This window comes from Protomyctophum bolini (assembly GCF_963924005.1).
Source record: "Protomyctophum bolini genome assembly, chromosome: 21".
NCBI classification, from domain to species: Eukaryota; Metazoa; Chordata; class Actinopteri; order Myctophiformes; family Myctophidae; genus Protomyctophum; species Protomyctophum bolini.
Genome location: NC_137882.1, coordinates 26,217,664 through 26,232,641, shown reverse-complemented (window position 1 = coordinate 26,232,641; position 14,978 = coordinate 26,217,664). Strand labels below are relative to the sequence as shown.

At 42.1% G+C, this 14,978-nt stretch overlaps 1 protein-coding gene across 3 annotated transcripts in view; it reads left to right on the top strand.

Annotated features, from left to right (window-relative positions):
- nup58 (nucleoporin 58) overlaps window positions 1-14,141 on the top strand; it is a 29,862-nt gene extending 15,721 nt beyond the window's left edge. For 2 of the 3 annotated variants that reach the window (XM_080794370.1, XM_080794369.1), the window contains exons 12-13: window positions 10,511-10,609; window positions 10,971-14,141. In XM_080794370.1, coding sequence (XP_080650496.1) covers window positions 10,511-10,609; window positions 10,971-11,143 — 272 coding nt within the window. In that variant the 3' untranslated portion in view covers window positions 11,144-14,141. The remainder of the gene's footprint in view (window positions 1-10,510; window positions 10,610-10,970) is intronic. The other variant, XM_080794371.1, reaches the window with a different exon arrangement.
- Window positions 14,142-14,978: the final 837 nt, after the last annotated feature.

Below are 14,978 nucleotides of genomic sequence, written 5' to 3'. Positions count from 1 at the left end.
AAACGAGTACGTATTTAAAGATTTTTCTAAAAATGTTCAATAGTAGCAGATGTACAAGCTCGCAGCTTGGCAATAGCTCACAGCAAAGTGACGTGCGGTGAGCTTGTACATCTGCTATATTTGAGTAGACCACTCTAAAAGGAACCCCATTCAGCACAGTCGGGAACCCCTTTTTGGTGTTTTTAAGGATTATGTTATACTAGAAAAATAGCAGATCTACAAAGTTAATCGTGAAAATGTGGTGCAAATCTTGGAATATATATTCTTTCAGAACGAACGTTTGTCCGGTGGCCAATTGCATATAATATTCGGGGGTCCAATGAAATACTTTAAGAACCACTGCTATAGAAACAGTTTCTTCAGAAAGACATTAGAAGACATTTAGTAGAATCTGGTCTCAGTCCTAAATGGGTTGATGTGAGCCCTGCATACCTCGTAGAATGCCGAATTGCAAAAGAAAACGGGTGATCTACAAGGTCAGAACGCATCTCCCTGCGATGTGTTCTGCGCTTGTAGATCTGCTTTTCCCCCCACTGTATTTTTTTTAAAGACCGTTCTCTCAATAATGACATGGACAAAATGTGTGTGCTGCTACAGATGTTAGACATCATGCACTGCATGCTGCTTAAAGGGGCATTCCACTCATTTTCAACATTTTACTATGTCATTCATTTCATTGTGTGGAAATAATTTTAAAAACAAAAGTCCCCCCCCATTCTGTGTTTCCTAGAACTGGAGGTCTGAAAAAAATCATTAACATGGTGAATCACATCTTGATGATGTCATCTCTAAGAGACAACAGCTCTAAGGTATATTAATGACAGTAAAATGTTGAACATGAGTGGAATGCCCCTTTAAGCAAAAGAAGCTCCCTCAAATAGCTAATATTTGTGCTAGTCGCTTAATGCAGTCTCCCAAATAAATGTCACAGAAGAAACCCACACGTGTAACATCTTATTTAACAAATCTCTAATTCATAGATGGCCACCAGATTGATGCAGGCAAGGTTTTCAATTTGTAGTAATTGTTCAATGGCATCTTGGCCGATTCTTTTTTTCCATCAGAGCAGCCCTATCTAGATACTCATGCTGTAACAGAATTCACAACCTGTAAGTAGTTCGGGGGAAATACTTGATTAATAAACCTCAATACTCTACGATAAATTAATCTAGTATTACAAGTTAAATATTTCTTTTTATATATATATATATATATATATATATATATATATATATATTATTGTATTCAATCGCATTGGTCTCCGTATAGTGTCGGTGACGGTTGCCACATCTCTGAGGTGTTAACAATTTTTTCTTGGGCCTTTTTTGTAGGCTTGGTTGTGTGGCCTTTTGTAAAGTACGCCATTGTATCCGGGCACCCACATAATGTAGATTGAGCATTTTATCAGGGCACCCACACAAAGTAAGGCTCAATTTCCCTTTGCACGACTGCTGTAATTGATTTATTGTCTTTCTTTGTTAAAACAAGCCCAAATTGATTACGGTAAATCAATTAATTACCAGCTGCATTATTATTATCTGTGCGTCTGCTGCTGACGTTATGCCACTTTTTAGCTGCGCTCCGCTGTTCTGCTCAAATTAGTGACCCTAAAGAATTCTGAGGCAACATGGCTGGAGACGAGGCAGCCAATCAGAACTGCTCGACTAGCCATGCCCGTGCAGACGATGGGATGTTATGGGTTGTTGCCAGTGGTGGCAACTGTCGTGACAGAAATAAGCTAAGCAGCCTCCAAAAACCAAACCAGGCAAGCAACTGTGAATGAATCCACGTTAGGCTGGAAATATGCAAGCTTGGCAACCAGTGTTGCCAACTGGTGACAGAGCAGGCTCAGCAGAAAATGATCTCCTGTCGATCTCCTGTCGGGACTTTCACAAGCTAATATTATTACGATGGCTCTATATTCAAATAGAAATAATGGCTACACTATGATATTTATAAATCCAAATGTAGACCTTTTTTTAACAAAAAAACCCCCCAAATACATCACTTACAGCACCGTGTCCGGTTGAATTTGCTGCATTTCTGTCGTGACGTCGTAGTGTGAATTGGCCTTAGGTTACTACGTGTATTATTGCAATTGTGTAGATATCATTCCTTCGTAACAATGAATGGCGGCATCCGTAGTTGCCGTGGAATCTTTAAAGCAATATTTAAATGTAAGACGACAGGGTTTTAGTACTTTTAACACGGCAAATGACAGAAACCCAGTCTCAGCTTTATATGCATGCCTAAACTACTGTATGTATATCTGCCTACACTTGTATCACCTCGGTATGTCACTCAATATAGCCTCTCCAACTACACTATAGACTTGGACTGTTACCACAAATGCCAACAAATTGTTAACGATTAGTGGAACTTGTATTTATTCTGTGAACTTAATGACATTCTTGCATCCTAGAATGGGTTTTTCTTTCTAGGCACATGCAAGAGCTTTGGTTTAATTATTCTATGCTGTATTTATTTGATATGCCAAATGTGTGCTAACACTCTTTAGTATTTTGGTCTGGTCATTTTGACAAATGGACTAAACTTAATCACGCGAATGATTGTCATAGTCTTGTCTTTAGTATTAGCATAGCACAACATTGATGTGTCACAATGACGGATACATATCGGCCACTGCCATTGGATGAATGTGGGCTTAATTTGCAGATATGCCGATATGCCAGTCAAGGAGGCAAGTATTTACTGATGTGGCCGATACGTCGGTGTATCCTCCCTATCGTAGTAGTATTGAGTTTTTGCAGTGTATTAGTCTTAATTCAACTAGAGCCCAACCGATATTTGTTGGGTCTCCAATGCCAATCCAGATTTTAGAGAATGTTCTGACCACTGTTCTGACCTATATTTTGTATAAAGGAAAAACTTAGATTTTATCAAATATTTTATTTGGAAAAAAAAAAAAAAAATAGTATTTATAATCAATTTCAGAACTTTACTTTAAATATACAATGAACAAACAAGTAATATATAAAATACACGTAAACGTGCATTTTTATTGAAAAGCTTAAGCTCTACACAAAGTGTTAAAAACTACAAGCTTGTACAATATAGGTCTGCTGAAACATCCGGGTTGGGCTCTAGTTTTAACAGCTCTGTTTAATTATAAATTACTTTTCAGGGCTTAAACAAAATGTGTATAATGTAAAATAAACAAATAAACAAGTCGAAATTTGTGTAACATAAAAAATGTGATTAACAAAATATTTGACAATACAACCTTTTTATGGGTAAAAGTGTAAAACTTAGCTTGAAGACTTACCTCAATTTACTGTCACTCTGCTGTCCTGGATCAGTGGTTCTCAAACGTGTTCGTATGCAGGACGGGACCCCCAGCCCACATTACTACATTTTTTTTCAAATTTGGTTCAAGGTTGTATGAAATAGAGGATCTACCGCCATTGTGACGCTTGTAGGTCTGCTATTCTCAAATGGCCGATGTGTGTGTGTGTGTGTGTGTGTGTGTGTGTGTAGGGTTAACCCCCGGGGCGTCCTCCTCAGACCTCACGTTGAGAACCACCCTCCTAGATGAGTGTATACGTTCAAAACGAGGAGAGGCGAGTGAACCTAAGTTGGTCTTTCCTTATTGCTGGTTCAGCCGGAAAGAGGATTTTTACAAGGGAGTGGAGTGGAATGTCTCGGGACGCACTCTCATTGCGTCGTTCACGCCGAGCACGATGAACAAATAACTCTGAATGTGATGATTTAACAATTCTTACAACTGAAATGAACGGCAGAATTCACACTAACTCAAAACGACACTTTACGATACTCGTAAGCGATATTGTTTGGATCGCCTTTCGAGTTCCAAACGTGACTCCATGAACGATAGAGCCATCGACTGCCATCAACCCCCCCCCCCCCCCCCCCCCCCCTACGGAAGGTTTCGTTATTAACGGAGATGAGATGATTATGAATGTATGTAACGCTGGTTTGTAGGCTAGCTGCTATTACCTCAGGTGACGGGTAGGCTACAACTAGCCGACTTCTAAATTCATAATCGGAGTCAGATTATCCATATATAGCAGTTGTTGTTTTCATATCGAGGCCCGTTTGTTTGTTGGGAATTTGTGCCATGGACCTAACCTGACGCTGCCAGATGAGGGCGGTATTGGGGAAACATATTCCCCAACACAACACTCATCTGGGATCTCTGACGGCGTTGAGCTGAGTCCAATATCTGCTTCGTACCGAACCAATCAGCGTGAGCTAAGGGCGGGATATGTGCGAAACCGGATGTGAAGCTATACAGACACGTCAATATGATTGGTTGTGTTTGCACGCCCACACGGTGATAGACAGACGGTCCCATCCAATCATCTACCAAGTATCTTGAAAAAAAGGAACAGCCCCGTCATCGAATTGGCTCCCGAGATCCCAGATCCAAATAAGCTGTGAAACAAATTTGTGTAGCAAGCTTTTTGGATCTGGCAGCGTCGGGTTACCACGGACCACCATTTGATGAGATTTATCCTCGGGACACAACTTAAAATATGTTGATGTTGTTGGACAAGATTTTGTCCACAATTCCATGCTGTATTGATGTGGTACCATAGAGATAACAGGCAAACGTTGAATTGTGTAGACCCAAATGGGCCCCGAGGAGGGTCCATTTGGTTTCATGTTACGCTCTCAAAGAGTTAAAGATCTATAAAGGTCCATTTGTTTACCGACTCTTAATCATTTAGCTGGGGACCACCTGGAACCCCCTCGAGGACCACTGGTTGAAAACCTACTGCATACATAGGGACGTATAGCTGCTCTTCATGGTTGTTGCAACGGCGCATGTTCGGTGCCACTGTTTTACAGAGCGTATCGTTCATTATAGTGTGGACGCCAGCAAAACTATCGTTGTAGTTAACCGTGTTTGGTGTGATTGTCACACGAGAGATACCCGGGAGTAGAGCCGCGGTATAAAGGAAGGGGAGCCAGCTTAGGTGGTTTAGGATGCCTCTCGGGCGTCTCCCTATAGGGAGGTCCTCGAGGCACGTCCCCCACTGAGAGGAGACCCCGGGGCAGACCAAGGAATAGCATTGACTCATTGTTTTGTTTGAATGCCTCGGGATCTCCCCCCCCTTTCTTGCTGGGAAAGTCTGGAGCTCTCTGGTGGAGCTGTTGACTGACTATACGGTTGAAGATGGATGGTGTGAATCTTGGCCCTTTTTAGTTCAGATGAAGTGAGTGGATTTGCTACTCATAATATACAGGGAGCATACGTTTGGTCCGTCGAGGCCAGTAAGATGCATTTGTGCCAAAAAAAAAAAAAGTGAGAAAGGTGTTTATACTGATGTAGTCCTCCTTTTGTTATGGACGTGTGCCGTGTGCTCTGAGATGAACAAACTGCTGCTTTTGGACGCTGCTGTGTCCTCTTTGACAAATCTAGACCCCGACCCCCCCCTTACCTTCTACAATTAGATTTTGCACTTGGACCTAGCAATCTAGCCAATCTTTTCATAATTGGGATTCCCTAGTGTTCAAGACTCAAGTTGAGTACATTTCTGCTTTTAGCGTATACACTCGAATATGTCTTTGTCATCCACAGCTTTATACAGTTGCTCTAGACTAGATTGTCTTTGGTCTTTATTTATTCCATTATTCTAGAATGATCCATGATCGCCTTAACATTGTTTGGACCCTGAAGTTGATTGTGATTTTTTTTTTTAATATATATTTATCTTAGCAACCGTACTTCTTTCCTCTTTTCTTAATAACACAGTATTAGCACATGTTTTTTTTTTCTCCTTCACAAATGGGGAGAAATGTGAATTTGATAGTTGGCACAATATCATTGCCTGATATTTCTCTAGTGATATGCGTCTCCTTTTTAATGCATATTTATTATCGTTGCAAAAATAATTCCCTGAACTAGGCAGTTCTTTGTTTTCCTGCCATTGTGATGTAGTTTTTTTTTTCTAGAATAGGTTGAGGTGTCCCCTCTGATCTTGTTGAAGTGTGACGGTGAACTTCTGAAATGTTCAATTCGACACCGGGCCTGGTGGTGGTGGTGACACTTTAAAAAACTCCCAAATGTTGTTCCGGACCATTCTGGTTCTTTCTGGTCAGGTGTTGAGAGCAGCAGGCTGCTATGCACAATTTAGAAGGCTTTAGTGTCTTTTTTGTCTTTCATATCCATTGCTTTTGTTACTCGTGGGCTGATTTTCTAGGGGGGTAGTTTCGGGGGAAGTCTGCAGGGTCTCAATGTTGGCTTGATCTGTTGACCTTATTGTCCATTTATATATATATATATATATATATATGGGGGCAATTTTTTAACCTGCCATATGCAATGGAGCCAATCTCGATGTTAAGAACTAATAACCTAACTTCTGAAGTGCAATACCTGCTCCTTTTAATGTCAAAACTTTTTCTTTTTTTTTTACTAATTCAGTGATTATATAAAAAATATTTATTTTTATTTTTCCACGGATGCTTCTGCGCCCGAGATGTCCTGACGGTGTCAGGACGTCTGAACTAGAACTTCAGAAGTTAGGTTATGATCTCAAACATGCACTTTGAGAGATTCTGTGTCTTCTGGATTGTGTGATCGTTCTGGAGGAGACGATTAGGCCTTCTTCTTTCTCACAATCGACGCATTAGATTTACAATTAAAAAGGGTTGTTTAATTCTCTTAGAGTGCCCCCCCTCCCCCCCCACATTTTACTCCCTGGCCTTGAACTTTTCCGTTCACTTCCACCCTCTCCTACCCTGTAACATTGTTTTTTTTTTTCTTTTTTTTTCTTCTTTTTTTTTACACCAAGTGGCAGCCTCTAAGCCTGCTTTATCCTTTGTCTGTATGATGGAGTCGCGTGCCGGAAATAGCAGATCTAACAGCTCACAACGTGTTGCGCACGCGGCATCCTGTGAGCTTGTAGATATGCTATTTTTTGGCGCAACACACTGTCGTATGGCGGAGCATAAAATGAGCCAATGGATTCCACTTTTATTTTCTCTCTCTCTCTCTCTAATATGAATCTTGAGTGCTTTCTGTTGTACTGTAGATGAGTGTGTTGACCCTTATATAACTTATGCCTGTTTATATACGGTGTATTTAATATGATATGGTGTGCCTTTAAAGCTCTTATGTTATGATTTGTGTGATGCATTTTTGGCACATGCTAGTTCATTCACTCTCAGAAATCATGACGTTTTCTGAAGAAAGAGAAAAAATCCTGTCAAAATGCAATAGCAAATTGAGCAATTAACAATCACATATGTTCTAAAAAAAATGTTTGTGTGTTTTTATGTAAGTGGAATTGACAATAAATCCGTTTTTAAAAGAAGGAACCTTTTGTCCTTGTTTCTTTTTTTACTGAGAAGTTACTTTTTTGTCGTCGTCGCCCCCCCCCCGTCCCCCCCCCCACGCCATGGTTAATTGGAAATAATGCCTAAATTTGACCACATGAAATGTAAACAAAACAACAAACAGAAAAAAGGAAACAAAGACAGGTTTCTGAGTGAAAGAACTAGCAATCTGTAAATATATTGTATTCAAGCTGGTGTAAGTGATAGTTTTTGTTAAAACAGGTTTTGTTTTGTTAACCCATTTAGGACTGGAACGCATCTGTGTCACCTTAGCTTTGAACCATTATTTTTAACCCATTCTGTACGGGAACCCCTTTTGGTGTTTTTAACTAAGCTACAACTAAGATCTACAAGCTCATAGCGCGCCACTCGGTGGCGCGCTATGAGCTTGAAAAATCGTGAAAATGCGGCACAAATCTTTGAATATATATTCTTTCAGAAGACTTTATTTATTTATTTATTTAAATGGATTCAACTTAAGCCGTTCAAATAAATGCAAATGATAACGTCCACAAAGACCAGCACACCACCGTCTGTGCTTGCAATATAAACACTTTTATTAGGCACAATGTTTCAAAGACCTTTCTTGAGGCATCTCAACATATTTGACTGAAACATTGCCTACTAAAAGTGTTCATATTGACTGTGTGCATTTCTTTGAATACTTGGAGCCCTGCCTAGTGCCTACGCACCCGTCTCCGAGCCCAACAGGTGTTGGAAAAACAGATCTACAAGCTCTTAGCTATGAGCTTGTAGATCTGCTATTCTTTTTTTTTTTTGAAAAATCGTGAAAATGTGGCGCATATCTTTGCATATATATATTCTTTCACGGCAAACCTTTTTAACTTGTATCGTTGCTTCTGGGGAGGGGTCACCGGAACGACATATTTTCAGACGGTGGTTGGCGGCCAAATACATATCATTTCTGGGGGTGACGACACATGAGACGATAACCACTGACGCAGAAACATAGGTTTTTCTGAAAACTCTTTTTTCTGAAGACATTTGTCGAATCTGGTCTCGGTCCTAAATGGGTTAAAACAAAGATTTTGTTTTTGTTAAATCTGTATAATCTGATGGTAATCATTGCTAGAGTGTCCGGTCAGTCTCTCCAGCTCATCACCAATTTCATCCAATCTGGAAAGAGTACCCATTTATCATCAATTTTATAATGTTTAAAAATACACACATTCTACTCAAGTAATTACCGGTATGCTCTTTGCAATACTACAAGTATTTTATTTGTATTTTTTGAAGAAAAAAATATTTTTTTTTTATTTTTAAGATTCCCAGACACTAACAATAGATTTACAGATCTTTTCCAGAAATGTTCAAACATTGTCTATAATATTGTGGAAATCTACAAGCTCACAACACACCGCGATGTGATGCATTGTGAGCTTGTAGCTTTGGGCTTAAAAGTGATCCATTCATTCATAGTGGTAATAGGGGTTCTCACTTTTGAGTCTGCGGTCTTCCAGTGTGGCTGTGATGTCATGCTATAATGTCCAGCTCAATAGCTCTTGTGCACGCGCACGCACGCACCGTATAACTGCAGCCAGCCAGCGGTGTTGTTGAGCAGCCTACACCGCTCAGTTCACGCAGGTGTGATTGTTAATTAAGCATTATTAGATATGTCCGACAGTCATTTCTTTGTACACACACACACACACACACACAGAGAAAGAGAGAACTCTAAATCACTACTAGCAACTTGTGGTGGAATCCCCCATTATCTCAATATCCCATGACGTTTTCAGATTGATCAAAATAAGGGAAGGAAGTGCATTCAACCACATGAACCCCAGCTTCCCTATACTGTGGGCGAGCGTTAATTCATTGAAAATAGCCGCTCTGCAAGCTCACAATGCGTTGTTGCAACACGACACGTTGTGAGCTTGTAGATCATCCTTTTTTCTTTTCTTTTTTAGGATTGAGTGGATTTATGTAGAAGGAGGAGGAGGGGAACCTATTATAGACCCCTTGGGGCACTCGAAGAGGTTAAAATAAATCCACCCAGTGCTGTCTTGTGATGGTGAACCCTCATCGAACCCTAACCTGAGCCCAGAGATCACCTCTCTCTCTCTCACACACACACACACACACACACACACACACGGTACTGGAGGGTCAGAGGAGATAAGCATTTCCATATGTTTCTCTCTGCCTCAGGGAGCCACGGGGCGCCCTTGGTGGCAGGGTTCGGAAACCCCTTTGCCTCGGGAGTCATGGGCACTAGCTTGGGCTCTTCTTCGGGCCTCGGAGGTACCCCCCCTCTGTTTATTCTAATCAAATGTCTTTTTACTTTTTTTGGCTTCCTCCTGGCGGCATTTCTTTCCCTGCCCCCATTCTAGTTATTTTTCTTAATCTTCAGTCTCACACTGCTCCTCTGGGTCTCTTTGCTAGTGTAAAGCAGCAGCGATTGTGTGTATGAGATTGGTTTTTATTTTAAACGACTGAGGAATGAGTCATGCCAAGGCCAAGATTCGCACTTTTTGTCTTTGAGATGTTCACACCACCGAGTATTACCAATCGATTGGAGGAAGGCAAGTGAAGACGTTTAAAGTGGTGGATTAGTGCAATCAGGAGAGATTAGGAGGTCGGGGGTCAGATCCCCCCCCCCGCTGCGTCATACTCTAAGACTCTAAAAATGGAACCCAATGCCTCCCTGTTTTGCACTCCGCATCAATGGTTAGATTTGGGGGGTTTAGTCCCTGCGACATACTAACTAGTGTCATGTCCAGGGGGTGTACTTGTATACATCATGTCCAGGGGGGTGTACTACTGTACTTGTACATCATGTCCAGGTTTGTGCACTTGCTCACGCTACAGAAACGGCGAGATGTGGCTGCTAGCGGTCCCCGAACGCAAAGTAAGAGGCAGAGAGAGAGTGCTTGCCGTCCTTGACGCTGACAAGATCCTGACTATAGCGCTTGTTGCAATCTATACTCTCTTTACTGTTTTCCTGCTGCTTTGTGCAATCACAACTTCACTTATAGCCTTGTATATAATACAGCTCTTTGGTGTGTGTGTGTGTGTGTGTCTCTGTGTGTATCTTGTGCATTTCCAGTCTCAATAACATGTCGGGGACAATGCTTGCTGCTTCATTCTCCTGGTGTGTGTGTGTGTGCTGTGTGTGTGTTGCCTGGATGCTAAATTTGCGGTCTCTCGCTATACCGTATAGGTTTCGGAGCTGCTCCAGGTTTCGGTGGCGTGGGGACGGGTGGTTCCACTTTTGGATTCTCTTCTGCCAGTAAGCCTGTTGGAGGCAGTCTCAGTGCAGGTACACCCCCCCCCCCCCCCACCCCACACACACACACACACACGCACAAGCGCGCGCGCGCACACACTTTCGACAGCGTGATTTCTGTAAGTGTAGAGCAGGTGTGCTTCTTGTGGTCGCCTGTTGGGCAGTGGGTGCTCGGCTACAGGCAATTCTTAGTGGAATGTATGGCATCCGAGCTTAAAGTAAGCCTTTTATAACGTGTTGTTTAGTTTGTTATGGGGATTAAAACTAACCATGGACCTGTATTTTAAAATGTACTATTACTGATAGTAGTTTTGTGTTATTAATAACCGCCCTTCTTTTCTCCGCCTATACCCCTTTCCCCAATCCCCCTGCCGTTCCAATCCCCTATCTCCAGGTTTCGGAAGCAGCAACATGTCAGGCTTTAACTTCACCAACAACCCCGGCATCAACGCCGCCGTGGGCCTCACGTTCGGCGTGTCCAACCCCCCGGCGACCGGCTTCGGCACCGGCGGACCCCTGCTGCAGCTCAAGAAGCCCCCCGTGGGCAACAAGAGGGGCAAGAGATAGAAGACCCCCCTCTGCTCTAATGGGGCTCGGTGCAAGAACTGTAATATCCCAGGTGTCTGCAAGGTAGCATACCTCATTTCCCCCCCCCATATAGCAAAACACAATTTACATGCGTTTCCCTGGTCAAAACCTTAGAGGCACACTTCACCCTTTTTTGCTAAATAAATATATGTTAATGACATTTAGAAGCTTTAGAGAACACTTTCCTGGGGGGTCTTTTTGTGTGTAATATGTGGTTTTTAGATATTTTAGATTGTAGCAGTGAGCCCAAGTGTCTCTGATGTCATGGACACTGGGCTCACTTCCTTCCTGGACTACCAATTCCCATAATACTTTGGTGCACTGCTCCTCCTTGTGGATAGGGGGGAGGGCTGTCTTACTGAGACCACATGTAGTCCAGGAAGTAAGTGATCCCAGTGTCCGTGACATCAGAGACACTGGGCTCACTGCTACTATCTAAAACCACATATTACACACATAAAGACCCCCCCAGGAAAGTGTTCTAAAGCTCCTAAATGTCATTAACATGTCATTAAGTGTCCCTTTGACAGGTCTGTAACTGAGAATTTAGCAAAAATTGCACTGTTTGTCCTTTGAAGTTAAAAAAAGGTTTGAGAAACACTGGCGTACTGTATGCCACCTTCTGGAAACCTGGGACTACTGATTATGCACGGGGCCGTTTCTCTCTGGAATCGTGAACTTGGTCTCGCCCAAAGCATACTGGCCCCTGAAATCATCTCCAATCATCAGCCAACAAAAAGAACAAAGAGGATCTCATATAAGACAGGGGTGTAACGGCAACGTTTTTGAGACGACGCTCGTCGGTAGTTCAAAGGGATTTGACTTGGGGTTTTGTTCAGTCCAGTTCCACCGTGTTATCCCTATTGATTTACCCCACCCAGTTTCCAGTGACTATACTACAAATCGCCCGTGTGTAATTACTTTATCCGTTGCTATACATTTCACGTTTTATATTTTCCAGTTAGAGCCTGGACGAAGAATGAACACGTTTATTTGATGTCTTGGCTCTGAGTACGCTTTTCAAAATGAAAGCATAAGGCCGTGGGTTCTTGACTGGCAGAGGACTTTTTGGAGCTTGAACCTTCTTTAACCCATTTTGCGCGGGAACCCATTTTGGTGTTAGCATTACGTTATGCTTTAGCTATTTAAAAATAGCAGATCTACAAGCTCACGAGCTACGAGCTATTTTTGAAAACTGTCAGGATTTAAAGAAGACATTTTTAGAATCTGATCTCAGGTCAAAATGGGTTAAAGAACCACCATTCTTCTGTGCGTTAGAATCTGATCTCCGGTCAGAATTAATACATGGGGGGGAATATTTGGGATGTTGTGTAGCAGTGGAGACGAGCAGAGTGGTAAGGGGGCCTGTGAGGTAAACCAGTGGTTCTAAAACGTCTTAAAGACCACCATTTTAAGGCCCATACGGTTCCATGTGTACACTCTCCGACTTACAAACATTTAAGGAGTCCAGTTGGAACCCCCCTTAAAGAACGCTGAGGGTCCCCTGGCCTTGAACCCCACTTTTAGAACCACTGAAGTAAAATGATTACCTTGAAATGTATCCCACTGGTGTCTGCGTCACCTCAGCGTATCGGTGTCTGCGTCACAAAAGGTGTCGCATCGCAGTCCTTTTTTAGGGGGGGATTGCTGACCAGACAACGTACTCGGATCAGTTATAAAGTGAAAGCTGCTTTAGTTTAGCTGTTGTGCGAGACTACTTAGTTTTGCACTTAAAAGGTAGGATAAGTGATCTTTTTTTTTGTTGGTCAAAGATGTTTGTTTAAGCTTTGTGATAATAATCATTGCTATAGCGTATTTGTTCCGTCTCTCCAGCTCTTTAACAAAAGGCCCCTGTTATTGAACAAACACCATCGCAATGATTACTATCGGACTATAGAGCTATTTAACACTATTTTGAAAGTTGTATAACTGTCCCGTTGCCTCAGTCAAGATCAATCGATCTCAAAAATACGAATTGTGTGATGGTGGCTTGCAGATGTTTTGCCCAGGAATGGGACAAAATCTACATGAGGTATGCGTATTTGATTCTAGATTTTCTTTTCTTTTTTGGGAAGCCATGGGAGGGCAAGTTTTTTGGGTGCGGCACAATTTTATTTTTATATCAAGTTTAGAAACATGCTGTATTTGGGAAGGGTAAAGGGACGAGCACATGTGGGGATATAGTCCATTTTACCATATCCACGTAACCTGTGTTGTTGTTGGGGTTATTTGTTTCATAGCAGCCGTCCAACCTCATCAAATGCTTTTTTTTCTGTTTTATTTTCCTTCGAGCAACTTTGGTAGAGGTTTTGGTTATATATGTGGCGTGTTATGTAACTCGTCCAATTGGTGAGATTGTTACGTTGAACTGTTTGCGAAGTTGATTAGAAATTAATACAAATATCTCATCTCGTTGACTTTTCATTGTACGATGTTACGTAGCGGCTGTTATGATGATTTTACTATTTGAAGATCTGCGGATCTGTGGATACAATCTTCTTCCTTCCTTTCTTTCTTGATCTTTTTATTCAAAATAAATAAAGTACTCTGTTTTGTGATGTTATATATTGTCAGAATATTGTTTGTGTTCGTTTATGTGCTAAAAGAGAGACTTTCCATCGTACACAAGGCTATTTTTGGATTACCAGTATTCATTTCAACTCGACCAATTGGACTTAATTGTTACATAATGCCACGGTAACTGTACAACCCAAGCCTCTACCGGAATGTCCAACGTTAAGGATCTTCTGTTCTCCTATATGAATAATTAAGTGTACACGTGCGAAATATGAACATTTGTCAGTGTGTCCTACATGGCTACCATTACATGGCGATATTTCTGTATGTACCCAGCATTGTGTGCTAGGACAGATTCTGCACTTGCGCGTGTGCGTGCGTGTGTGTGTGTGTGTGCGTGTGTGTGTGTGTGTGTGTGTGTAGTAGTGAGAATGTAGAGAAATGCTCCGATTTACTCATGTTGTGCAAAGGGGAGGGAGGGGGGGGGGGGGGGGGGGGTAAAAGAAGGTCTTGTATGCTTTTGCAATTGCTATTGTACACACCGTCATTTTCTTTTTCTGTTACCAATACTGGTAGTTGTATTTTTATTTTCTATTAATCTGTAAACCTGTATTTTCAAAGAACTGTTTAATAATAAAATCCTTAAGATGTATGTGTGTGTGTGTGTGTGTGTGGGGCGTAACTCGAACTTGCTACGACAGTAATATGCAATGTGGCCCTCTGGAGTGAGTGTGGAACTATAGTAGCCCTCTGGAGTGAGTGTGGAAATATAGTGGCCCTCTGGAGTGAGTGTGGAACTATAGTGGCCCTCTGGAGTGAGTGTGGAAATATAGTGGCCCTCTGGAGTGAGTGTGGAACTATAGTGGCCCTCTGGAGTGAGTGTGGAAAAATAGTGGCCCGCTGGAGTGAGTGTGGAACTATAGTGGCCCTCTGGAGTGAGTGTGGAAATATAGTGGCCCTCTGGAGTGAGTGTGGAAATATATATTGGCCCTCTGGAGTGAGTGTGGAACTATAGTGGCCCTCTGGAGTGAGTGTGGAAATATATAGTGGCCCTCTGGAGTGAGTGTGGAAATATAGTGGCCCGCTGGAGTGAGTGTGGAAATATAGTGGCCCTCTGGAGTGAGTGTGGAACTATAGTGGCCCTCTGGAGTGAGTGTGGAAATATAGTGGCCCGCTGGAGTGAGTGTGGAAATATAGTGGCCCTCTGGAGTGAGTGTGGAACTAGTGGCCCTCTGGAGTGAGTGTGGAAATATAGTGGCCCTCTGGAGTGAGTGTGGAAATATAGTGGCCCGCTGGA